Source organism: Corapipo altera, unplaced genomic scaffold (assembly GCF_003945725.1).
Source record: "Corapipo altera isolate COAL_440 unplaced genomic scaffold, ASM394572v1 239, whole genome shotgun sequence".
NCBI lineage: Eukaryota > Metazoa > Chordata > Aves > Passeriformes > Pipridae > Corapipo > Corapipo altera.
The window spans coordinates 2,182,716-2,207,628 of record NW_020884938.1 but is presented as its reverse complement, the minus strand read 5'-3'; the positions used below and the strand labels follow the sequence as shown (position 1 = coordinate 2,207,628).

At 40.7% G+C, this 24,913-nt stretch overlaps 1 protein-coding gene across 3 annotated transcripts in view; it reads right to left on the bottom strand.

Moving 5' to 3' along the window:
• Positions 1–2,126: 2,126 nt before the first annotated feature.
• The window catches only part of SCUBE1 (signal peptide, CUB domain and EGF like domain containing 1), a 175,700-nt gene continuing 152,913 nt past the window's right edge, over positions 2,127–24,913 (bottom strand). For 2 of the 3 annotated variants that reach the window (XM_027660696.1, XM_027660698.1), the window contains 12 exons: positions 22,848–22,967; positions 21,660–21,752; positions 19,652–19,768; positions 17,861–18,019; positions 15,900–16,103; positions 14,372–14,533; positions 12,266–12,433; positions 11,286–11,447; positions 9,731–9,928; positions 8,615–8,767; positions 8,043–8,122; positions 2,127–7,301 (listed from right to left, as the gene is read on the bottom strand). In XM_027660696.1, the coding sequence (XP_027516497.1) occupies positions 7,149–7,301; positions 8,043–8,122; positions 8,615–8,767; positions 9,731–9,928; positions 11,286–11,447; positions 12,266–12,433; positions 14,372–14,533; positions 15,900–16,103; positions 17,861–18,019; positions 19,652–19,768; positions 21,660–21,752; positions 22,848–22,967 (1,769 nt within the window). In that variant the 3' untranslated portion in view covers positions 2,127–7,148. The remainder of the gene's footprint in view (positions 7,302–8,042; positions 8,123–8,614; positions 8,768–9,730; positions 9,929–11,285; positions 11,448–12,265; positions 12,434–14,371; positions 14,534–15,899; positions 16,104–17,860; positions 18,020–19,651; positions 19,769–21,659; positions 21,753–22,847; positions 22,968–24,913) is intronic. The other variant, XM_027660697.1, reaches the window with a different exon arrangement.

Sequence of the window (24,913 nt, the reverse complement as noted above, 5' to 3'; positions counted from 1 at the left end):
ATAGGGGCTTAGATAAGAGGAACATAATTTTCTGTAAATACTTTATCCTAGCTGTGAGCTTAAAACCTCAGAGATGCTGCTATAAGAAGGCAGAACATATTCTTCTGCATCAAAATAGCAGTTACTGTGTATAGCTTTTGCTTGCCTGCTTTTGTGGACAGGTGTATTTTTTGGGAAGGTCCTGCAAGAATTCCCCGAACAGCACTGACTGTTTTGCACTCACCTGGCAAGGAAGCTGTGCAGAGGGCAGTGAGTGTGGAGTTTGGCAGGAGCCCTGGAGAAAAAGAGCCATGGAGAACAGGTGGATGAATGATCTTAGCAGGCTGGACTTAACCTCCTGCCCAAAAGTCTGGCAAGAGATCAGCGTCTTAAGAATAAAAAACAAACAAATTGTCTGGTATAAACAATATTTTCACAGATTGTTTTCCCCAAGAAACGTATTTGCTGCAGTTTTTCCACAAGCTGTTTGGGTACTTCAGGAAAGGCAGATCCCTGTTCTTACCTTTCCTGTGCCTTTAGGCATACACAGCATGTCATCAGATATATTACTTTTATAAAAGTCTGTCCAACCTGAACCTCCCCTGGTTTCAGTACTTCCCAGAATAATCTTTTCCATGATTTTACCAGGCACTGAAGTGAGACTGACAGGCCTGTGGTTTCCAGGGTCCTCCTCACTCTTTTCACCAGCTTCCAGTTAGCTGGGACCTCTCCAGAATCCCATCGAAGATTTTGTCCTTGAACACAGATACTTTTTTACCAGAAATCAATTTGACTTCCAATGATTTTCAGGAACTTCAGAGTTCAGCTTTTCTCTACGTTTGACAGGAGCTGCCTTTTCTTGTTGCACATTTAAAGCTCTGAAGCTCTAAGGACAGCTGCTGCCATCTCACATGGCCCCATAAAAACGACGTTACATCTTCTTGGAATGAGATAACTGCCCATATCACCTAAATAGATTGCTACCAGCTGAAAAAAGGCAATAATTGATGTTTTGCTGCCAGTCTCCTTATGCCTTTGAAACCTGTCAGAGACACCAAAAGTCCTGAGTCACAGCGTCAGCATTTATATAATTTACAACATATATAAAGTCAGCAGAGCACAGTGTCACACAACAAATGCTTTCTCTTAACAAGCTAAAAGAGGATATGCAGCGGGATGCTGGGACACGAGGCCTCCTGCCTGTCCTGCCGCCGGTGGCTGCTGCAGTGTTAACAGCGCTCCACAGGCTGTGCTCATCTCCGAACAAACACCCACTGCTGAGGGGCAAACCCGGACCAGGTGTTAGCAAACCTCTACCAGGTGTTGTCAAACCTCCACCAGGTGTTACCAGCTGGATTAATGACAGCTCTGCTTTTTATCTGCCTCAGCGTGCTGTGTAACCTCACTTACAACTTGCCCCGCAAAAGGTGATTAAAAGCACACCTGACCAAGCTGCTGAGGTCACTGGGTCTGTTTTCTGTCAGTCTGTCACCTATTTTCATCATTACCAGCATCACTTGGGCCACTGATCGTACAAATTCTACTTGCTTTGTAATCTCAGACTGCCCAAGGGCACAACCATAGTAAAATTCAGCAGCAAATACACTTTTTCTACAGGAAAGCTGGAGGGGGAACCCACACCTTTGATCTCTTTAAGTCACTGTTCTGAGTGCAAGTGTAGTTTCCTCTCATCCTAGTCCTCAGTAGGACAAGCAGCAGCTGTGTTTGGAGACACAGGTCTCCTTGGCAGCTTGTGGTGGGAACAGCCCATCGGGCCACCAGTGGAAGAGAGTTTCCTTCCTCTTTTTTTGAGGCTGCTTCTCAATAGAGGCACGTGGGAAAGGGCACCTGCATGGAAACGTCAGAGTTAAAGAAACAGTTAAAGGTCTTGGAGGGATGCTGGTGATGTGATGCTTCGCTGTGGCCACGACTTCTTCTTGCTCTGAAAAGCTCTCCTTGAAGCCTGTTTGGAAGGAAATTAATTCAGTGGCCCAGGACCCACAAACTCCAGTTGTTTGATGAGAAAGAAAACGCTCTCTGTTGCTTAGGGATGAAAACTAGACCAAGATATGTAGATGCTATCAAAAAAGAGAAGTTCTTTTCCGATTCTTGTCCACATTACACTTGTCCATGTACACAAATAAACGGCAGGCAGGGGTTACCCATTCCATTTTATGTTTATTATGAAAGTGATTTTAACAAAAGTTTTATTACATGCTTCATTTTGAGCTCTGACGTAGCAAATCAAAGCTATTAATATACAGAGGCAAAAGGAAATGTATTTTCTTATAAGGTACATTTACAACAACATCTTCTACTATAAATCTGACAGAATTGTTAAAATATTGGTAAAGCTTAGCACTGTATTTTATTTTCTAAGTATCAAATTTTGTACAGTTATTCGCTATCCTTGCTCTAAACTATTATCGTACATTTCATATGGAAATACTGTTTGTACACAATTTACATTGGTAATAAAGCTTAGAAGTCCCAGCAGCATCTACAACAGTTTAGTTCAAAATGTCACCCTTGTGCAGTGATTTACAAGGAGCAAATTGGGGCAGAAACTAATATTACACTCCATGTGTTTTCCCCCAAAATCTGTTCTACCAGAAATTCCTGCTTAAACTGGTGATGGACATGATGATAATGAGCTTTTTGCCTAAAAAATGCTCTATGAGCTGATCCAATATGAGGTTTTATCTCTTCCAGTAGGAGCAAAGAGATACCTTCCCTTGTCTTTTTACTATACTTGGGTGTCATCTATTGAATTCCCTTTTATTTTATTTCTGAGCTTTGTGTAGCACTAACTTTAAAATACATATTCTTTATATATTATGAAAATGGTAAACACTTCAGAATGACACTTGATAGTCAGTTCTGTGGAACTGAACAAGTTAAATTGCCTCAGAAAACTCTTCCTATGATGCCAGTGAGACTGAAGGAATAACAGGATCTATAACCTGGAAGGATAACCACCCCAGTCTCCTAAAGTACCTTTATAATCATCATGTTGAGTCTCTGCTGCTTTCAATGCAAATTAATGGCCTTTCTAAGTTATAAAACATAGAAAACAATATTTACAAAATAATTTTAATTAAAAAAAGTAACAAAAACAAACTCTAAAAAAGGTATTTTCACAATCATTAAAATAAAGTTTAATTAATCAAAGCCACTTCTTTTTCTAGATATTGAGAAGTTCAGCTAAAATTGAATTGCAATTGTTGGCATAACTTGTTATCTCCACTTTCTGAATACAGATGGTTTAAATTATTACATCTAAAGGTACTTCTGTACATTTTACTCTTGTATATTACATATTAATTTTATAGATTAAAAGCTTTATGATGAAACAGAATAAATAAATGAAACAACAAACTGGAATTGTATATATTGAGATACTTAGAGAACAGTTTTTTGACACTGTTTATTTCCCAGTCTGTTTCTGTTCAGATGAGAGATGTTCTGATAAAACCTGAGACTTGTCTCTGAACCCAAGTCTCACTCTGAGGAATAAGCCCATAGTACCTTACAGAAATTTCACTTCTTCCATAAATTCTTATGGAAGACAAAAGTTTTTTTTTTTTCCCAAGTGCTTACAACAGTCTCTCGTTCCAGAAACCTATTTCATTAAGGTCTCAAAGTACTGAGAGTTTACAAGAAACTCCTCCAGTTACTACCATTCCTGTCAATCAGTGGTTTTAAACTAGGAAAAAATGCAACTACTTGAACTCATGACACAGATCCAGGGAACTGCGCGTGTCACTCGTTCCCATCATCAGAAAATCACCGAGACCCCTGAGGTGGCTGACAAATTTGGCTTCAGCTGCTGAAGATTTCACTCCAGCTTCTTTCTGAAGAGCCCTAAAGGTATTCAGAGTCCCAGACATGGGAACTGTCACAGAGCAGGGAGGTTTTGCTGTCAAAGACCTGTCAGCAGATCCTGCAGAACAATCAACCCCCTACTTTTTGCTCCTGAAGTTCCCAACCTGTTTTCTGCAAGATGAAAACTGGGTTGTTTATCGTTAAGACTGACCTGAGAAATCTGAATCTGCTGGACAGGCTTACAAAGGGCCGTGGGGTGGGGTTTGACTGTCCTTTTTGAATGCTGAACACACATAAAGGATGTTTCTTGTTCGTGTGGCATCATCCTCGTGGACAGAGGACCACAGCTGAGCTCTGCTCTTTCCAAACCAGCTGCCAACTCAGTGGGCTCTGGAAACGTTGTGACCAGTCCAGTATTTATTTAAGCTAGTCTAAAACTAAACTAAACCTGGCTTTTTAAAGCTAGATTTAAGTAAGCTTACTTACTTTTAAGTGAGCTTACCCTAGAATGAAGCCGATGTGTAGGAAAGATTAGTCTAACTCTTAAGTAGTCCTAACTTTATTCTATGTGGGAGGCACAAAGAGGAAATAAATTCCTTTTGAAAACTTTGTCTTTAGGTCAAAATCTGATGTGTGATGGAGCTGAAAGAAGACTGCAGCAGTTTTAAATCCACTTACAGGGAGCTAAATCTTCAGGCAGAATAAATTTTGCTATCGCAGGCAAGACGCATATTGAACACACACCAAATCCTGATGCTCCCTGCACTCAAATGACACACACAGACCTTGCCCTAAGTGCTTTCAAGGCACGACTCAGGGCTTGATTAGCAACCTTGGATTGTTGCAGGCTCCTGGACTGTGGCAGGAGGTGATTTGGTGGCCCGTGAGAATGTTTAGGGATGATTCACCACCACCTCACTAGAAATAAGTGCAGTGTTTAAAGCAGAGGAGGCTTAAAATGGTAAGTGCTGCGGGTGCAGCTTTTAAGCACACAAGGCATTTGCAAATGGAAAACAAGGAGCTCTGTTTGTGCCACAGAATTGGGCAATCACAAATGGGCACTTGTCCAGCCTTCCTGCAATAACACAAAAACATGTTGTTGCACCTCTCCTGCACACAATGTGTAATTCCATAAGAGCAGATGCAGGGCTGTATTTATGATGTTTAAATGCAGTATTTCATATTCAGGGCAAAAGCTCAAATTCCGTGCTGTACTGATTCTATCATTTCACAGAACTGGTTTTCTTAAAGGCAGCTGCATTTCTCCTCGTGTGGTTTTTGATTCCCAAATGTTCCCAGGTCTTCTCCATAGAAGAAGACTTTCCTTGTTGTTGTACTGCTGTTTTGTGACAATGAAGGCATCCTACACCTACACTAACAAATGAAGAGCTGAACTCACCTTCTATTTGGTGACTGCCAGTTTCTGTAACTATAAATCTAGTATGAAATTCAAAGCATTTTTAACTTTATATACCACTTGTGATTACTTTTTTCCACTAGAAATTTGCACATCCAGGAGCATTTCTAAGTAGAGCCGCAAACATTCAAACCTGACTCATTTTTCTAATTATGTCCAAACATGTTGGTCATTGAGCAAAAAGTTTTAGGAAGTATTTTACTAAACTCACCGTACAGCAGCAGGTTCCAGAGTTTGCTCACTGAAGTCTGAAATTCTAAAGGCCACTGTAAATAATTCACCAAATGAGGGAGTTAATTTTCTCCATGTTTTTCATATTTTTCCTTCATATCTTTCAGTAAAATGGCTGCAATCCTGACCCATTCTAATGTATCTTGATAATACTCTGAATAACCTGTCAGACTTTGAAGCACTGTTTGGCTGAAGTAGTTTTTTTTAGCTATACACTCCTACATAATTGAGTACCTAAAAACTTTTTGCTTTTTAATTTTTTTTCCCTAAAAATAATTACTGAGAAGAGAAAAAAATACATTAAACTTTTTTTCTTGTTGTTGTTCCAGACACATAGTGAATGTAGGACTGATAAGAATGTCTCCTTTGAAAGTCCCCTTTTCGTAACTTGTGGTGAATAATAAATAAAAGTAGTTACAACATCCTCACAAAAAGTTTAGGTTTAGCAGCCTTTAACAAAGGATTTTTATGGAGAAATTGTATTTGGAAATGAGGGTTAATGTAGGTATTAAAGAGAAAGCCCATCAAAGACCTAAGATCCGTGAGTGGATAAAAATGAGTTGTCAGACCCTAAGTTCAGGCTGTCTCTGAAGACTCCAACTCGTCTGCATACTGAAAGAGATTGTCCCAGAGTAAACCATTATCCAGTATTATAAAACTCCAAAGGCTTCAGTTTGGTGTCAGTAGAAGTGACAAGCACTTGGAGAAGTCATTTAATCATCTACACAAAGTTACATATAGATATGAGTAAATAGGGTGTGTGGGAGTAAAAATTTAAGCATGAATAATATTTACAGTAACTAGAGATAACATTACTAATGTACCCACAAATAGAAGTATATATTTATATATTTATATATTGTACTTAATTAGATGCTCTCTTAATGGAAAGAAAAACAAGACTGCTAGTGTGGTTGCTGTTCATTTCTCACATATCCTATTGTAAATGCCTTTAAAGGGACCAACTGGTGCACGGAAATCCAGAGCTAAATCTGTTTCAATCAAGTAATTGACAGTGGCAAACCTCTGAAGAAGTTTAGAAGAGGACAGATAAAAACATTAGGACATTAGGGCATGGGACTCAATCTCATGTAGTTCACAAAACAAAATTATACATGTGTTTCTTTTTTTTTTTCTTTTTTTTCCCTTTTTGATTTCTACTTGGACAGAGGTTCCACCAAGCCACAACTGAGAAATAACAAAATTTAGATTTTTTTTTTTGTTTTCTTCTAAAGATTCAAATATAAACTTCAAGTGCAATTCAAAAATCCAAATATTATTTATACTACACACTTCTCTCTACAACAGAACTTATCTGCAGGTAGTTTAATCACATTTGAATAGATTCCTCCTTTCTTTGACAAAAGTTATTGTTGATGGAAAAATAAAAAGCTCAAAAGAATATGTTCTACATCATGAAATTTCAAATGGGGAGTGAGGATACACTAGTGCAGACACAAATTCAGATCTTCAACGAGATGCACTCAGGGATGCACTTTTTTTTTTTTTTTGGTAGTAAAAATCCCGTTCAAAACATAGACTTTTAACAGTTATAAAACATTATAGGTGTTCTTCCATATACAACTGAGAACAAAGACTGCAAAAAAGAGCCTTCAAGTTAGCAAATGTTTCTACTATGGAGGAAAGACGATATTTGACAGGAATGCAAAGTAACCAAAAATTGAGTACCACTGGACTACTTGTATGGCCGTAGAAATCTGGACACTTTGGATCGCAGCAGCTTTATAAATGACCTTGGGAACATTTCTTTTGACTCTTGTGCTGTGTACTTGAAATAGTTTTGTGGGTGTGCCAGTACATCAAAGAGAGCTTTAATCAGTTTCTTGTCCTGTGGAAGACAAAAAAAAAAAAAAAATTATGTTAGGTAAAAGTAGAGTTTGGATTTAGTGTCTGCACAGGTTTCAAAATTAAAGAACAACATTCAGATTTATCTTGCAAGGCTTGAGTCTGGGTGAAGCAGAATAAGGAAACTGCTCCATGTTGCTGTTGTGTTTTATATTGATTAGTCTGTCTACCATTAGCCTTCCTGGAAGGTCTTGTATCAAGAGAGACAAAGTTAATCACAAACTTGCTGCAGTACCTTTGGAAAGCCATTTCCTGGGCAGCTCGCAATGCTCCATATTATGGTTATGTCTTGTTGAGGCAGGACAATGATTTAGGTAAACACATTTTTTAATGCATGGAAAACTTAATGACTCATTTAAACATTCAAATGCCGGGCTGAGGCTGGCAAAGGCTCTTCAAACGATGGGCTCTTCATTCCTGGCTGACTAATTTTTCTAACAAACAATCTTATTAATCACATTAGCACACATTTAATTCAGTTCCCGATTCCACAAAGGACTGAGCTGAGCTACTGGTTTTGTGCTGCTTCAAATACCAGCACAAACCTCAGAAGACAGAGAATTGAATTTGGGGTCACACTTGAGCTTTAAATATAACGACCCTCTCAGTGTAATAAGACCCTCTCAAAGTAATAAGACCCTATCAAGGTAATAAGGACTGTTTTTGGAAAATACTCAGTGAAAGGAGTTATTGGTTGGCCTCAGATAAAGCAGAAATTTCTCACCTTTAGAATTTCTTGATGATTTTCTGACGCATACAATCGGCCATCTCGAACGATGTCTTCTATTAGTTGTTGGTAATCCTCTGAAAAATAAAGATCACTTGAGTGACTGTTTGGGACATCCTTTGGGAGGATAATAGCCAGAAATTAGACCTCCTCTTGAAGACAGCGCTGAGAAATTTCATATCTAGTAAATTATTCACTGTCTCTCAGGTTGCTTTAGTCTAAATTTAAAAAAAACCTTAAAATTCTCTACTGTTTTAGAACAGTAATTTTGAATTATTTCTATAAATACTAACATTCTCAAAATCCTACTCCACCCAGATAATTATCTGCATTCTGGAGATGAAGAAACAGGACCAGGGATAAAAAAATAACTGACAAAGGTTCTATATATTATATATATATTATTTCAGTAAGTCTTTGTGACTAAAAGTAATTCAATGGACTAAAAATGAGTTACATCAAGTTTTTCCTCATTCTTCTCTCCCTGTAAGCAGTGTAAGAAAGATTCTTGAGGACAATTTTCTGTAATTCAGATGTAACAAAAAGATGGAAAACAATTCCATTCTCACCATCATAAGTCACATAGGGGACCTGAAATCCTTTGCCACTGTTTCCTTCATTTGACTTGAACTGAATCCAGAGCTTCCTCGATCTTGAGGTAAATGCAATAGGTCTCTCATAAGTCTGACATGTTTCATATGTAGTAATTGAAGTAGGAGAAGCTGGAAATAAAGTTAAATGACGTCCTTTGTAAAATGATTTTTTTGCATCCTTCCATCTAGGGGTCAGAAATGTCAAACTGACAGGACAGCTGACAAGTTTTTTGGTTATAGTCTTTATCTGCCTATAAGGAGAAGTAGGTTTTTCCACAAAGGTAATGGGAGTCCCACAGCAAGATGCTTAAGTAGATGGTGAGGGATAATTTCTGACATTTATAAAGTTACTATGGATATGAGTTATTTTGTTTACTACTCTAGCACTGAATTCCAGAGTTCCCATATCCTTGTCTCAGACAGGTTAAGAACAAGTGTGCTGCACACAGACTCCCAAGGATAAAAAGTTATGAAAACTGCTTTAGCAAATAAAATACATCATTTTAGTGAGTAAAATACACTGCTTTGAACAAAGCTCCATATAAACAATTGCCACTGAGGTTTGGTGCTTCTTGGAGATTCAGCAACAGATCACCAGAAGGAAGCCTGCATCCTCCTTGTGAAAGAGGAGATCATCTCACTGGTGTCTTAACTCCACATAAAACTGGGAAAACTTTGGATTTCTTGAGGGTGTCAGTGGTACCAAGCCACTGCCTGGATTTAGCAATAACTTCAGTGTATGTGTATTTACAGAGGGTGAGGGGACCATCTGTACAGATTGCAGAAGATGGCTCTCCCAGTATAACTTAGCATGGCTTTGTTGGCTTCTGGAGGGGCAGGGATTTACCCCTTGTGATAACTGGGCCAGACAGAAGCCCATTACCTGCTTTGTGATTCAGACAAGAAACCTGAATAATTAGTGTCAGTCACTCTGTTAACTGTTACTGGTGGTGTTCTGTTCTAACTTGCTGCGCCCCTTCATTCCACAACCTTTTTAGAAACACCAGCTACATGAAGACAGTCATCCTTTCAAATATGAACTTTCCACTCCAGTCAGTTTGCAATAAATACAACCCATGTCTGGCAACTCACCACTTTTCCTCATTACTAAAACATCACCACATTCATCTTCGATTGGGAGGAATATCTCAGGTACTACAATGAGTATCCTCCTCTTTGGGGGTGGGTTTATATTCCAAATGCATTCGACATTAGCTGGGTAGTCTCCAGGATAATTGGGTGATTCAATGTAGCCAGTATAGTCCCCAAGTTCTCCTCCACAGTGCTGGTCTGTGGAGAAACAGAAATAATTAGCATTTGTGTTAGCTGATCAGCTATTTTGAGGTGTTTTTCTAGATCTGCGAAGAGCAAGTCTAAACTCCTCCTTGTGGCTTTAGAAAGATGGGAGGAAAAGCCTTTAGGGAAAGCCTTTAAAGGATTTCCAACTGATTTGCAAAAGCTTAATCTCAGGTGCATGAGCTGATTTAATAGTTCATTCAGGCTGCTTTAACATTTCATTGAGAAGCACAGGTAGGTAACCATGATCCAACTGTGGAGTTACTCACACAGTGGTCACCATGGAGACTGTGCTGACATGCACCTGGTTTAACTTTACTTGGTTTTTAACCTGATTTAGCTGAATGAGCGTGATTTTGATCACAGATCTGCCTTGTTTCATCTCAGATTAAACCAGACAATAAAGAAACTCCATTAATGGATCAGTTTTTCTTCCTAAGTTTTCAAAACTCCTATTGAATTTGGCACAAGTCACTTAAGCTTGATCTCTCCAGGCCTACTCATCCACATATAACTGTTTAAATATTTTGGTTAATCCAACCCTCAAAGATTATGCAAGGTCAGAAACCGGCTTGAAAACAGGGAGTATCTAAGACAGCAAAGTAACAAGGATGGTTTTATTTTACAGGAGAATCATCAAAATTCTTCAAATTCCTTACAAATATATAAGTTACTCCAATTTCATTAGGAATTACGAAGGGTTAGACACATCTCACATATTCAGAATAAAAACTTACAATGGATTTGCACATGAACAGTTAATTTAGATGACATTGCTTAATTATTATAGAGACATTGTCTTAAATTGGCATGGTAGAGATGGAAACAAAAGCTTGCCTAAAAGAATCAGTCATTCACAAAAGATCAAATAAAACTGCACTGAAATCCTTGGGGAGATTTAAAATGGTAACTGAAGGTGGGAGGCTGAGTACTGCAAAAAAAGCCTGCAGGATCTCACTGTCATAAGTGATTATCTGGCAGTTGCAGTATGCAGGACCATCTCTGCTAATATTTTATAATTATTAGAAAATGGCAGTAACTCAGAGTCACACAGAAATATGATCACTGTTAGACAACCTACAGGATCGGGGAAACTAAAGGCTCTGTAGGTTTAACTTGTAGCTGGCACTCTATGAAATCACATTAAACCTAAAACACTCCCATGGATCAAATGGTACTTTTCCTATTTTTTTTCTCATCGTTTTCCCAATTCTTACTATTCCCTCTGGCAGTAGACACATGCTAACTAGGAAATACAGAACTGAAGTCCAGCCTTTGAGATGGAGCCTTCAAGCTGCAGTTCAGAGCCAAAGCCATGCTTTCTGTCACAACCAATATCAATGTGACTTACTTTTGCAGTGTGTAACATTAGTGGAGCCATCAAAGTCTGTACTGGTGTTCCCAGGGCAGGTGATGCAGTAGTTCTGCCCAAACTCAGGCTGGTAGGTCCCCGCAGGGCATCGGATGCATCTGTGTGTGGTGGAGTTGTAGTAGTGTCCAGGAGAACAGTGAACTGCAAGGTAGGAGGTGTATTATTTTCAGAAAGGAGCAATTTCAGTGCAAAGAGAACTTTCTACCCTGGACATACCTCAGGATTCCTGTTCTGCAATATTTACTAAGCCGTAAAAGGCAGAAAAGACATCAGCTCCCTGCATTTTCCAGTACAAAGGATCTTCTAACTACAATCCCAAGACTAGAGCTAAACTCTGATGAACTAGTAGTGTGTGCTACACATCTCTCACTGTTTCCCAGGAATTTATAATAAATGGAAGCTGATGCAGACCCACCTCAACAAGAAAAATGACTTTCACAATAGTAGGAGAGAGGTTTCCATTTCCAGTAACTAAACCAAAATGCATTTGGGCAGATTCCTTCTTTTAGCACTGGCACTGGAAGTTGACATTATAGAACACAGAACGTGTTGCACCCTTACAGTTTCTGCCTGGCCCATTAATAACCAATCCTTAGCTTCGTATAACTTCTGTAGTGTTTAGTTTTTCTGACCTGATACATAAAAATATACAAGATATGGAAGCTAAAGCATTGTCTAATGCAAGTTTATTTCTTGCCATACAGTGGGGCTGATTCACTTACCAGTTTCAGTGCTGACCCTGCACCTGCCTGTGGTAAATCCCAAGGAAAACCATAAAGCCTGCTCAGCCTGTGCAATCTCAGGAGATCACTCCTGCTTTACAGATCTCTTGATTTAATTTAATCATGTGCCCGTGCAGCAACAATGTTTGTTCTGGAGCCTTCAAAAACCCCTTGAAGATTATAAACCAGAGGGCAAGAAAGGGAGAACATGAATTTGTGGAAAAAATTTAAATTCACCTTTGGTTTCACAGTCTTGGAAGGAAACAGCACCTTCATATTTGGTCACAAGCCCACCGCCACATGGAAAGCAGAGGGTCCTCCCTGGTTCAGGCTGGTAGGTACCAAGAGGACAGACTGTACAAGGTTTAAAACCATCTGAGGAGTAGTGCCCAGGAGAACACTGCCCTAGAAAGTGAAAATGATCACCTGTATTAGTGTGTTGACTTTTCTGAACAAAGTGTAAAACCCACTAGCAGTCAGCAAGGCTTCCTTCAACTTAAATATGTGACATCAAGGCAGCTGCACATCAAATTCTAATCTTACTGCTGGTTTTGTATTGTTCCTGTAACTGCTTCCTAAAAACACCACCAGGAGATACAATTAGCTTCTTAATATGCTTTTTAGCAACTATGTCTCTGGGTTTTTTTGTTTTTGATTAAGACTTTGTTAGAATATGTAGTACTTTCACCAAGTCTTTTGTCTGAGTATTTCAAAGCACTTTGTCAGCTGTTGTGACACAGACCTCAGAGAAATATCATGATGTTACCAGTTTGAAGACAATTTTCCTACGGTTTTTAGTAGCAAAACTGATCTACATGCTCTGGTCCAGCTGGTTACTGGACTTTAACATGAAGGCAGATAATGAAGGGCGGATTTGGATCTGGATTTTGGCCTGAAAATTAAGTACTTGTGAAGGCTTACAGACATCTTGTAAAAGAAGAGGTACAGTTTGATTTTAACAGTGCTTTCAGCACCAATACATCTCACTCCTTACCTGTATATAAGAATGAAGTAACTTGCCTTCTGTATTGAAATTGCCAGCAAAATAGATCTGAGGTGATTTCCCCCAGGAATGCCCCAAAATGACTGGGTTGACTAAATCATGCTTTGGCCTCATATCTACATGGATCTCATGAAAATTAAGTATCACAGCACGTGTACTGGGTTTGAGTGGCCAGGATTTGGTAGCGAGGGGGCTACAGGGGTGGCTTCTGTGAGAAGGTGCCAGCCTTCTTTTTGTTGTTGTGCAGAACAATAATTCAAATGCAAGCCTTGAAACAGAAGTCTTTTTCCTCTAGTCGTTGTGCTGCTTTTGTCAGTATTCTATAATCAACCTTTATATATTCAGATTTTATTTTGATAAGTTATTCTTGTGGGATTTTGGATAAATACATATCAACAGAGCAAAAACGCACAGGCATTTCAAGATTTTTCCTTTGATAGTTCCTTCATATAGTAAATCATCAAAATCTGTCATATGTTTGGACTGGAGACACCAGTTATTTTTTATTCAGTGGGAAAACCCAGCAGTTTCTCAAGTGACATTCATCATGTGTTCACTTTAGATATCCTGGGAGAAAGCATTAATGTAAATTACATGGATGAGTTTTAAAGTAGCAGATAGGACAGATTCATTTCAAAGTCAGATAATGTATCTGCAATAAACTAGATTTTGCTCATCTGTAATGAAATAAGGTAAAGAAAATAAATTAACAGTCGTGTCTTAAAACCTTATATTGAACAAGTTACAGTAGGAGCACCAGGTATTAGCATCATTGTAATTTAGTTTATATCTCATGAAGTTCAGTCAGAGATGCTACATCACTTGCCAAAAGCTGCAGTGCCTTCAAGCAGCGCTGAAACTTGCAGTCATTAGTTCTGAGTCTGGGTTACAGATCCCTGCAGCACAACTATCTCAAAATTATAACTGCTGCTAATTAGAGCAGGTAAACTGCATCTCATGCAAAACATGAAACCAGCAGGTTCATTAGACTCACCAATACCAGTGCAAAGCAATCCACCCCTTTGGCTCCCAGTAGACCTGACGAGTCCTTACAAGCTGAGGTATGTCCAGATTCCATAGCTGACTTGAAGCAAAGTGCCCTGCTTGGCTTGCTCATTTCCATACCACAGCTCACACTGCTGTGGCAGGTCCCATCTTCTTGTCAGCAATGGCAGAGGATGGAACAAGCCCAAACATTCTTTGCAGTGCTTCTAAGTGCACTGAGGTGTCTTCTGTTACCTTCAGAAGACGGGAGCGTGGAAGGCTCCCCCCTAGTTTAGCCCCCACGCCTCAAGGAGGTGTGGCAACACCTAATCCCTTTAGAATCAAATGAAACTTGCCTCCACATTCTGACACATTCCGGGCTCCTGCTACTCCCTGTCCATCGTTACTTGGGCAAGGCTCACAGGTAAGTTGACCTTCTGTGTCCTGGTATGTTCCTGGGGAGCAGGGAACGCACTGATTGTGTTCTCCGCTATAAAAGGTGCCCGTGCTGCAGGTAACTGAGGAGACAAAAGGGGAATCTACATTAGGACTTTTGTTGTCATCACATGACTTGCCTTTATATCAAAACATTTTAGAGGAGACGGAACTCTTTGGCCCAAGTATTACAGTGGGGTATGTTCTGCATATGTTAGTGCAGGATCCTCACTTAGTGCAAGCAGACCCATCTCCACTGTGGTCGATTTACATCAGGACAAGGTCCTTCTTCTGTTGTTTAAGCCATTAAATGGCATTGTGCTGCCCTGAAGTGTTCATCACACAGATGTTAATAAAGCTGATGCAGTCTTAAAACATGATATTGCTGTTTATTAAAACAGTTGCACAATGTGTGGGAAGCAATTTTTTTTTTTACTTTTACTGTACACCAGGTGCATTTATGTGCTGGTTTTATGTCTCCTGAGATCAGTTCTAGAGACTTCTCTGAGGGCAGTGTATCCCATGTAATGATTTATGCCTCTTGACATTCAAATACCCCGACTGTAAAGTGTTTTAGACACAGATACGAACACAGATGCTTTTCTTGCTGCAACAGGGCACATAACTGCATGAAACATTTTGCTCTGCTGGACAGAGGTGGTTGAAATGCAGGGGTTTCTAGACACTAATAGCAACAGTCTTTCAAATACAGCTTCTAAATCACTGTTCCCATATGATGAAAACAACCTCACTGGCAGCACCTATCAGATCTGCACTTCTTTCTGCCTGTAAATCACTTGGTGATTTAAAAAGCTGGAAAAATAGATATGCTGATTTTGAAAAGATGTCTGTAAGTGATTAGAAAGCTTTGCAGTGCTGAGAACTGCCATCAGTAAGTTTGCACTAGCACACTGCCCCCAGCAAAGCACTAGAGCCTGGTAACATGGGAAAAGGCTTAAAGGCATCAGGTATTGTATGTAAAGTTAAAACAGGTTTCTATAGTTTAATTTTTAATAAACCTCTTGGGCACTAAATATAAATATATCCATGGGTCACGGATTATTTGGTGGTGGTGGTGAGGAGAGAGAGGAGATATAAAAGTAAATAAATAGCACCTAGGCAAACACCATCTTATTGTTTTACAGCATTGTAATTGTGTTTTCATAAGATGCTGGGAGCAACTGGGAACTAAGTGCCAACACTGCCTTGTGGCAGGTTTTGATTCCTGCCATGGGAATGTATCCATATATATGCTTTTGTTTTCCTGAAACCCTCTAATGAATTCCCTTCAAAGCCTTATGAACCATCAGTGGTCCATGCACATATGCTGAGTGATACTGATCTAAATTGTTATCTCAGAGATTTCCTCCCTGCTTCATCATGGAAAAGGTAATTTTGGGTGGCTTGTTTTGGGGGATATGGCTGAATATTTGAGTTGTTTGCACTTACCACATTTTCCATCCTGCAGTACTTGCCCTGTACTGCAAGCCTCGTGCCCCTCAGTAGCTTTAGCTGGCTTCTGAGCCACTTCATACTCTGTCCCAGAAAACTGAATGTAAAATTGCTGTTTATTAATAGATTTCCTCAATGTTTTGATTGCAGTTTGCAGCTTCTGCTCCATCCTTTTCCGAACACAGTCAATGTTACAGGTGTCTAGATGGGAAATGATAACAAAACTAGAAGCAATTGAGATTCATGTTTAAAAGAGGTGCTTAACAAAGAGCTCAGCCTGCGTTGCACTGGGACACCTCTGTCTGCTTCACTGTCCTCTCCACATAAACTGAAGCAGCAGCTCACTGGATTCAAGATCAGGCCTTTCAGAGGGACAAGACAGTGCACTGAGGTCCATCACACAGTTTCATGACCTGCCAAGTGCACTCTTGAGTGCTCACAGCTTGTCTCTAGCATTGAGGTTATACTGAGTGCACAGGGTTGGGCTGCAGGAAGCATTCAGACCCCCCTGAGAATTCTGGTGCAGTCCAGGATTCCAGTTTGCTTCTAAGTTTGTGTTCCATCATTACTAATGACATAAAGCAGTTTGTAATGTTTGCAAGCACTATTTTGCTTTCCAAAAACCTCCTTGGTAAAGGTTAATTAAGATGTCTGGCAGAGTTAAGCATACATAAAACACACTTACTCAAATACACATATGAACACAACACAGAGAATACATGGAGTTACACAATCCCCAGGGCTTGAACATGCTTGAACCAGATGCTTTAACAAGATGCCATTAACATGCTCAGCCGACCCTCCAGTCCACACCTCCCCTCAGCACTGCTTTGCCACCATCCTATGAATTCAACAAGGTAATTTACTTTCCAGCCTGCTCTTGTTTTGCTGGTTTGGCCACAGCTTTGTCTCCCAGCCACGATACTGGCTGTGTCTGAGGTCCTGATAAGTTGAGGATAATAAAACACACGTGATGGCAAGCCAAGTGGGAGGACGAGGAGCATCAGAAGAGATGCTGATTAAAGCTGGGTGTGAATAATTCAGTAGGCATTTGAAGAAGGAATCAGGGGAAGATTTCTACTATCAATACAGAAGTGTTTGCTCCTCCAGTGCTGGTCTTCCTTCAAACTTCCCTTCTGCAAACACTGCAGGAAGCTTCCTGCCAGTGACCCCTCACCTTGTGCCTCCTGTGGACTTCATCCATGGGGGCAAATTTGCAACCCCACTGTGTTATACTTCCAGTCTGCCACCACTAATGTTTCTGAATTTTCTCTGCCCATGCTTTCCTTAGTTGAACAGGAGTTCTTGCCACTTCCCTGACCAAAATACCTCAGTGGCAAAAAGAAAGGTGCTTTCAGGCACATTTACTGCTTGAATCACTTTGGCTAGTGAGGTGCCCCCTCAAGGCTGAGGAATCTGCCTTTGAGGGCTGACATATTTACAGAATTCAGCCCACATTTTCTTTGGCTGGAATTTGTAACATAATATTCCATCTCAGTAATGTGAAACAATTATTTTTCTTCCTGAAGACTGTTATGAAAATAACAAATTTTTCCAGCGGTGTGATAAAAGTGTTTGAACCTCAGACTGAAGTTTCAACAACTTACATTTTGGAGGATATTTTTATCATGGTTGTTGCAGAACTTCTGCCTAATCTTTACATTCCCTGTGCATCCATTAGCACTTCTGCTGTTCAAGGAAATCAGACTGAATTAAAGTACACGACTTAAGGCTTTGAAGGAATTTTGCTGCAGGTTCAACCTTTGTTCCTTTGGCTTAATTTCATACCTGATTCTTTTCAATTAAACCTCTGAACCTCTGAGTTTGGAAAGGCTGTCGAACGAGCCTTGTGCTGAAAGATTTGCACGGCAGCTTGGTGAAACAGCATCAAAGAGATTTTAACAACACTCTGAGGAACTAAATACTGATTTCTCTCCACACAGAGATCTTTCACAAACCTGAGACTTCTTCTGACTTCATCTCCACTTCAAACTCTGCAGTGATATGGGACACTTCTTTGGACGGGGATTTGCGGCCTCGGCGTTTTTTCTTGGAGGAATCGCACTTGAGGTTCACAAAGGTCACCTGGCAGTTGTCTGTGCAAGGGAATTGGCCTCCTTTGCATGAGAGAAGCAACACAGAGAAGAAATCAAGTGGCAAAGCAGCAAGTGACAGGCTAGCAAGCAATATCTGGGTTATCATGAACGCAGTGATTCACGGCATTTCACGTGTGTGGCGAGACACCTCCTCCTCTGTGCAGTATGAAAGGTTATGAAAATATATTGGAAGGTTTCATCTGAGCAGGAATCACAGATTGTTGTAGGTGATGGACCTTCCAGGTCAGGGAGGAATCTGTAGTGCTCAAGCCACCAGAAGGAATTCATTCCCAGAGTGTGGCTGTATGATATCATCCTCCTCTTAGCCCCAGAAGTTCAGGTGACATAACAAACACAATGCAAAGCAAGCAAATGCATCCAAGAAATCCATTCCCATGGTGATCTTATGGACCAAAAAAAAAAATCAATTTCTATGACTTTAAAAATGAGTCTGGTAATCACATCTTATGAAGAGAAAGGAACACATAAAGACAGGGTAATACATAAGCATCTTGATGACTGAGACTTGTTTTAAGTCAATACTTGCAAAATTAGGGACATAAGTGTCTGGATTTCAGGGTAAGGAGAAAAGGAGTCTAACTTTTAAAAATAAAATATTTAAACCATTGACTTTTTTTGAAATAGCTAATTTTTCTCTGTTCATGGCTCATATATGACTGCTCACTGACTGGCAACAGTGGTGGTAAGCCAAATTCACAACAGAACATATATCACCAACAGGTGTTATAAGCTTAAAGCTAAGTTGCTTTAAGCCACAATATAAGCTGTTGCAATTACACAAATATAATGTATTAAAATCCACAAAACATTCAGCTTTAATATTAAATTTAAATGAACTCCAAACACTTGAAGCTGTGGAAATGCACAGCAATGACACCCAAACACTCTTTATTTGTCCCTGTCATGGCATCAAGGGCATGCAGGGTAAGAAGTAAATGTCTCAAGGATCTGTTAAATATGTAACTTCTAAAACCTCTTTTTTTTTCCCACCTTAAAAGTGGTGTTCAAAACTAGCAACAATAAAACACATACCTAGTCAGACAAGTTTTGTAAACATTTGATTACTTGGATTCATTGTGACACAAACTTCTTTAATGTCACTTTTTTTTATAATTGCATCTAAATTTTCTAAATATTTTTCTAACATCATAAGTATTCACTGCATCACAACAAAAGATTAAGGCTGTGTAACATCAGATTTTGGTAGTAACTCTCCTGCTTAGGGGTTGTCTTTGCTGCTACAATAGGACACTAATCCAGCATAGAGCAAATAAATAACAGCTTTTGTTTCATTTTAGAAACTTCATTTGGGAAAACTAAATCACACCAAACTGACATTGTTTCATGTAATTTTGCATTAGTTATAGCTTTTTCTCTCAGGGTATTTGTGCCATTATCAAGGCCAGAAAAAGGATCAGCTTAATTCCAAACTCATGGACTTTTGAACAAAGATTTTTCAGAGCAACTGGTGACGTTTTCAGCACTGTTAGATCCAAACCCAAGGCACTGAGAATCTTGGTCTGAGCTTAAATTCAGATCCAAATATGAAAACCATTCCTTTTTTCCTGTCACAGTGTGCAAACAAAATATGCAAACAAACAAAAAAATGTACATGTTGAAGAAACCACATACCTGAAGCAGGCTGCTTCCCAGAATCTTTTGGTTTTTCTTTGCTGCGAGGCCGTAAATGGCATTTTGCATCTTTGATTTTAAAACGAGCTTTCTGCTTGATTGGAGGGGCTAATGAATCTATTGATGTAAAGTGGGGAAAAAAAAAAGCTATCATTTGGGATGCAGAGGAAATGAAGTCTGGAACTTGTTTTTAAAAACAGGCTCAAAGGCCTTCCTGTGACATGGAAAAGAGACAGCCCAAGAGTTACACACCTTGTATAAGGGGATGCATATCCATAAGTTCACTTTTTCACAGAAGCACATACCCCTGAGCCCAGAGAGATCAAGGAATCTGCTGGTATCACACATGCTCTGAACATACACCTCCCCTCCAGCAGGCCTGCACAGCTTGTTGGATTTTGAGTGAATTTATTTTACTATGACAAAGATTAATTCCTATCTTCCCAACTCTCTGTCTGTGACTTGCCATGTCACTTGGCTGCAGTTCTGTTAACACCAACCAGGAATAAGATTAATTTAGTGGCAGCTGAAAAGCATCCAAAGGAAACACCTTTATTTGACTGCAGTCTATGGCTTGCAACCTTGATTTTTCAGCTTTAAATCCAAGCCTTGTTTTAAAGGCTGTTAGAACCAGGACTATAGAAGCAGCCTGCCCCTGTGCCACAGGTAGACACATGTCACCTCCCTCCACAGCACTGCACCTCCTAACACATTCCAAATACTTGGTTAGAGAACTGGCAGAATTGGAGAGAAGCATAGCAGGTAAAGTGGGCTGACACTTCCCACTGCTGGATGTTGTTTCAGCTGCTTCTGATTTTGCCAGACTTCAACTTTTTTTTTTTTTATAAATGCTGAGTATCAGCTTTCATAAACAATTTGAAATCACAGAATATGCTGACTTGGAGGGGACCCCCAATGATCATGGAGGCCAACTCTTAGGCCTGCACAGGACCATCCCAAATGTCTCTGCAAAAATAATCCTGCCATTTCTGAGAAAAAGATGAATGAAACACAGTGTTTTATTGTACAAGCCTCATAACCTTTTTATTGGTAATCCCCAGCAGGAGGATCTGTGCTCCTATGGAAGGGCTTTGCAGGTGAGGGCCAGGACCCACCCTGGCCTTCTGCTCTTGTGCTCCTGATGGGTCCCTCTGGCTCACTTCCCAGTGAAGAAATCCCATTTTGATATGCTTGCTATTGCCTGGCTGGACTATGGAAAGCAAATGATTCTAAATATTTCTCCTTGTTGGATATATCTCAAACCTCCACCACTCCTACACTGACCTACCAACACAATGCTGCACTGGAGGGCACCTCAGCACCCTCCAGCCCTCAAGGAGAGCTGCAGAAAAGTGAGTGTGTGCTCACTGATATTGTGGCAGTTTTGGTCTCCACAGTATAAAAAGGATATTAAACTCTCAGAGAGTGTCCAAAGGAGGGCAATGAAGATGGGGAAGGGCCTTGATGGGAACCTGTGTGAGGACACTGAGGGCAGTTGGTGTGTTCAGCTGGAGAAGAGGAGGCTGAGGGGAGACCCCACTGCAGTTCCAACTTCCTTTTGAGGGGCAGAGGAGGGGCAGGGACTGAGCTCTGCTCTGGGGGGACCAGGGACAGCAGCCAGGGAAGGGCTGGAGCTGTGACAGGGCAGGGTCAGGTTGGATCTCAGGCAAAGGTTCTTCCCCCAGAGGCTGGTTGGGCACTGACCAGGCTCCCCAGGGCAGTGGGCAAAGCATCAAGGCTGTCAGAGCTCCAGAAGGGTTTGAAATATACTCTCAGCACATGGTGTGACTCCTGGGAATGGTCCTATGCAGGGCTGAGAGTTGGACTGGATGATCCTTGTGGGTCCCTTCCAACTCAGAATATTCTGTGATTCTGTGATGAAACACCAGCCACTTTAATCCTGGCCTTGTGTAACTGAGAGCTCTGTGTCCTGCAACTCCCAAGTGGTTTGGGGGACGTCCACCTTCCTCTGAGGCTCCAAGGCCCAGGAGAGCAGGCCAGCACCTACCTGGGCAGCTGGGCAGGGTGGTGTTGCGCTTTGGCTGAGCCTTGCCTTGCTGGACGGGGACTCCACAGCTCAGGGTGTAGCTGTTCTCTGAATCTGAGGGGCAGAACACACAGTCAGCACAGGGGGCAACAGCCTCACAGAGCATCCTCTCCTATTAACGTTTAGTGCCTGAAAAAGCTTCTCAATGCCACATTTTAAGTGCTAAACTCAGATTTTGAAAGGCTGAAATAATTTGCCAAAGGCTGCTGCTTCACAGCGTTGACTACAAGTTTTGCTCCTTCCAGCACCGAAATGTTATGTTTTATAAATGATTTGGCATGAGGTTAACTGTACATAATTCCATGGTGCACAAGTAGAAAATATTTTGTGTTTGTCCATGGCAGAGTCTTTCTGCTTTGATCATCCCTATAATTTAAAAAATAAACCACGTATTTTCACAATAATTTTAGCTTCAGGCTCTGACAGAATTTATTGGTAGAAACAAAAATAATACACTTAGAACCATAACAGGGTTTACATATTGCACAGATCAAACTGTGTGCTGCTGCTTACAAATTAGATGAATGCACAGCTCCAGTAATCTCTGCTAAACTGTAAATAAAGAGTGAACAGCTCTACTGCATATCACGCCAGGACTAACATGAAAAGTAGAGACATTCAAAAATAATCCTGTGCCAGAATATCTATGAAAAAGCAATAGCAACACCCCCCCACCCCACCTCCCTGCCCTAAAAAACTGTGTAGATGCAAATTACCTGTAGCAAATGATTAAAAAAAAAAAGGGGGGGGGGAGACTCTATTCAAGTTGAAAAATACGGTACTAAAAAGCAGCAGGAATACACTGAAATCCATTTTTTCCTTCCCTTTTGACATAGCAATTCAATATGTTGCAATTTTTCGTGTGCACCATCCTGGTTAAGGTGGATGTGTCTCTCAGGTTTTTGTTAGAAATTTCCCACCCCCGCAAATGACACCTCAAATTAAACAATGAAGGACCAAACCTCTAATGGAACTGACAATCAGCTCTTCTTGTATTTACTGATGTGCATATCTGGCCCAATTTAATTTACAATGATGTTTTGCTCATTTACTAACAAAAACTGAATGCAAGAATCATGAATGCAATAACAGAGCAAAATCATCAGGTCACAATTCTAGACTTTAAGAGGACAAATGCTTTGTACAAACCTGGAACAAAAAGAGTGTTGGATGGGCATGACAGGAAGCAGCTCTCTATGCCTCCTGTCTTACTACACACCAGCTGAGCCTTGGGAGCTGGTTTGGCATTTGGGAGACATTTCACCACCTCTGAGGAGAAAAAAATAAAGAGAAATATAAAAAAAAAATAAATCAGACACTGCCCAACCCAGAACCTCATGCTTACACTTGGATACAGTGGTGAGGAAAGGCAGAAGTGCTAAAAAACCCAAAATGACAGGTGCAGGTATTTCTGAAATAAGAAAATATTAGGGAGAGAGGATCTGGATTTGGATCTCGAGCTTGTACTTGCAAGTGAAACTCCTCCATGTTTTTAGACCTAAACTTTAGATCAGTCTTTCCCTCCTGCCCTCTCTCTGGAAGGCAGGAGTCTGTGAGCACAGTTCTGTGTGCACATCTGGATCTCAGAAGCAACAGGCAATACTAATGACCTGAGATGTCCTCTCCCCCCTTTTGGAGGCACAGGCCAACTACCACACCATGCACAAGGAGTCACCCTCACAAAGATTTATTTATTTAGATGAATCACTAAAATCTTATTTTCCACTTCTTAAACTCTCACAGACTTTTCAACTTTAGCCCAATGCTCTAGCTTCTGGAACTAGAAAAGACAGCCAGGCAGAGGAGGTGCTGGGATGGAGATGGACAGTCCCACTGGTCCTTTCAGCCACTGCTGACATGCCCCAAGCAGTGCTAGAAGGGACAGTGTGACACACAGAGAGATCTCAGCCATTTCTCATCGGTGCCCACCACGTGGGGCACGTTGCAGCTCACATGAAGGAAATAGAGAGCTTCTCCTCTTGGCTCCATGGCAGGATGAAGACGAGTATCCTGCAGGTCTCACAAGCTACTCCTCATGTTTGCGTAAGGGACTGTTTGTGTTTTAGCTGAAAACACACAAAGTTGTTATGAATCGTTGCAGCAGTCTCTGAGCTTCACCCTGAGGTGATGACACTGATAATCATAAGCCTGCACTCGCTTTTATTATCACTTTTTTGGATTTAAGTATTGCTTAAGTACATCCTTTTTCACACGCAAATGACAAGGTTCATTCCCGGCTGCAGCCGGCAGGTGCCATCACTGAGGCAGCCTCACTGCTTCCCTCCTTTTCCCCCGAGATTTCACCTCTGCACAGAGTGCAGTTGGGCACCTCTTCAAGCATCAGCTGGTTAAATCTCAGTAAATCTCAGCCAGGTGTTTGCTTCAGCTCCACAAAAATGCTGTTTCAGGGACGTGATTCTTCTCCAGCTGCCTCTTGCTACTTCTTCCAACCATGCTCCCCTTACAAGGTGGGCCTGGCTGACTCTTTGTTCTTCTCATGGCTCACTGGGCTACTGCAAATGTCATTTTTCCTCCCTGAACAACACCGAGGCAGGCATTGCTTCTGAGATCACACTGGTTTGGCTCTACCAGGGTTTGGGAAAAGTCCAGTAAAGCTGGCATGAAACAGGGCAATTCAAATGCTGCAGCTGGAATACGTGTTGCCTGGCGTGGCCTGAGTGCAGAGGAAGGGTCCCAGCAGCCACCAGCTGGTTCATATTCCTGGCCTCACTGCTCATTAAATATAAATACATACGAGTCCCATAAACACGCCTGATGTTCACATCTCAAGTATGGGAATAATCATCCTCCACTTATCTCCCTCCTAAGGTCTTTTATATTGCTTTGGTGATGTCTTTAAAGAGACTGTTTCTTTGGACTGAGGAGACAACAAAGCACAGAGTGCCACTGCTGAGCAAAAGAGGGTTTTGTTACTGCAAATGTCTCCAAATTGTGGCATTCAGGATCACTGAATATAATTCACCTGCTTTTTATTGTGCTTTTATAACAATGTAGAATGTAGTTTCCTCTCAACAATGTTGGGAATAGAGGGAGGCGATCGACAGGGAGATGACACTAATTTTAAGCCTCATTAAAGTAATCAAGCACAATGGTGTGTATCAATAGAGAAGGGTGTTCTATTTTCCATCTTCCAGCAGAGTATTACAAATAATGAGGAGAAATTTACAACAAGGAAAATGTTCTCAATGGGAAAT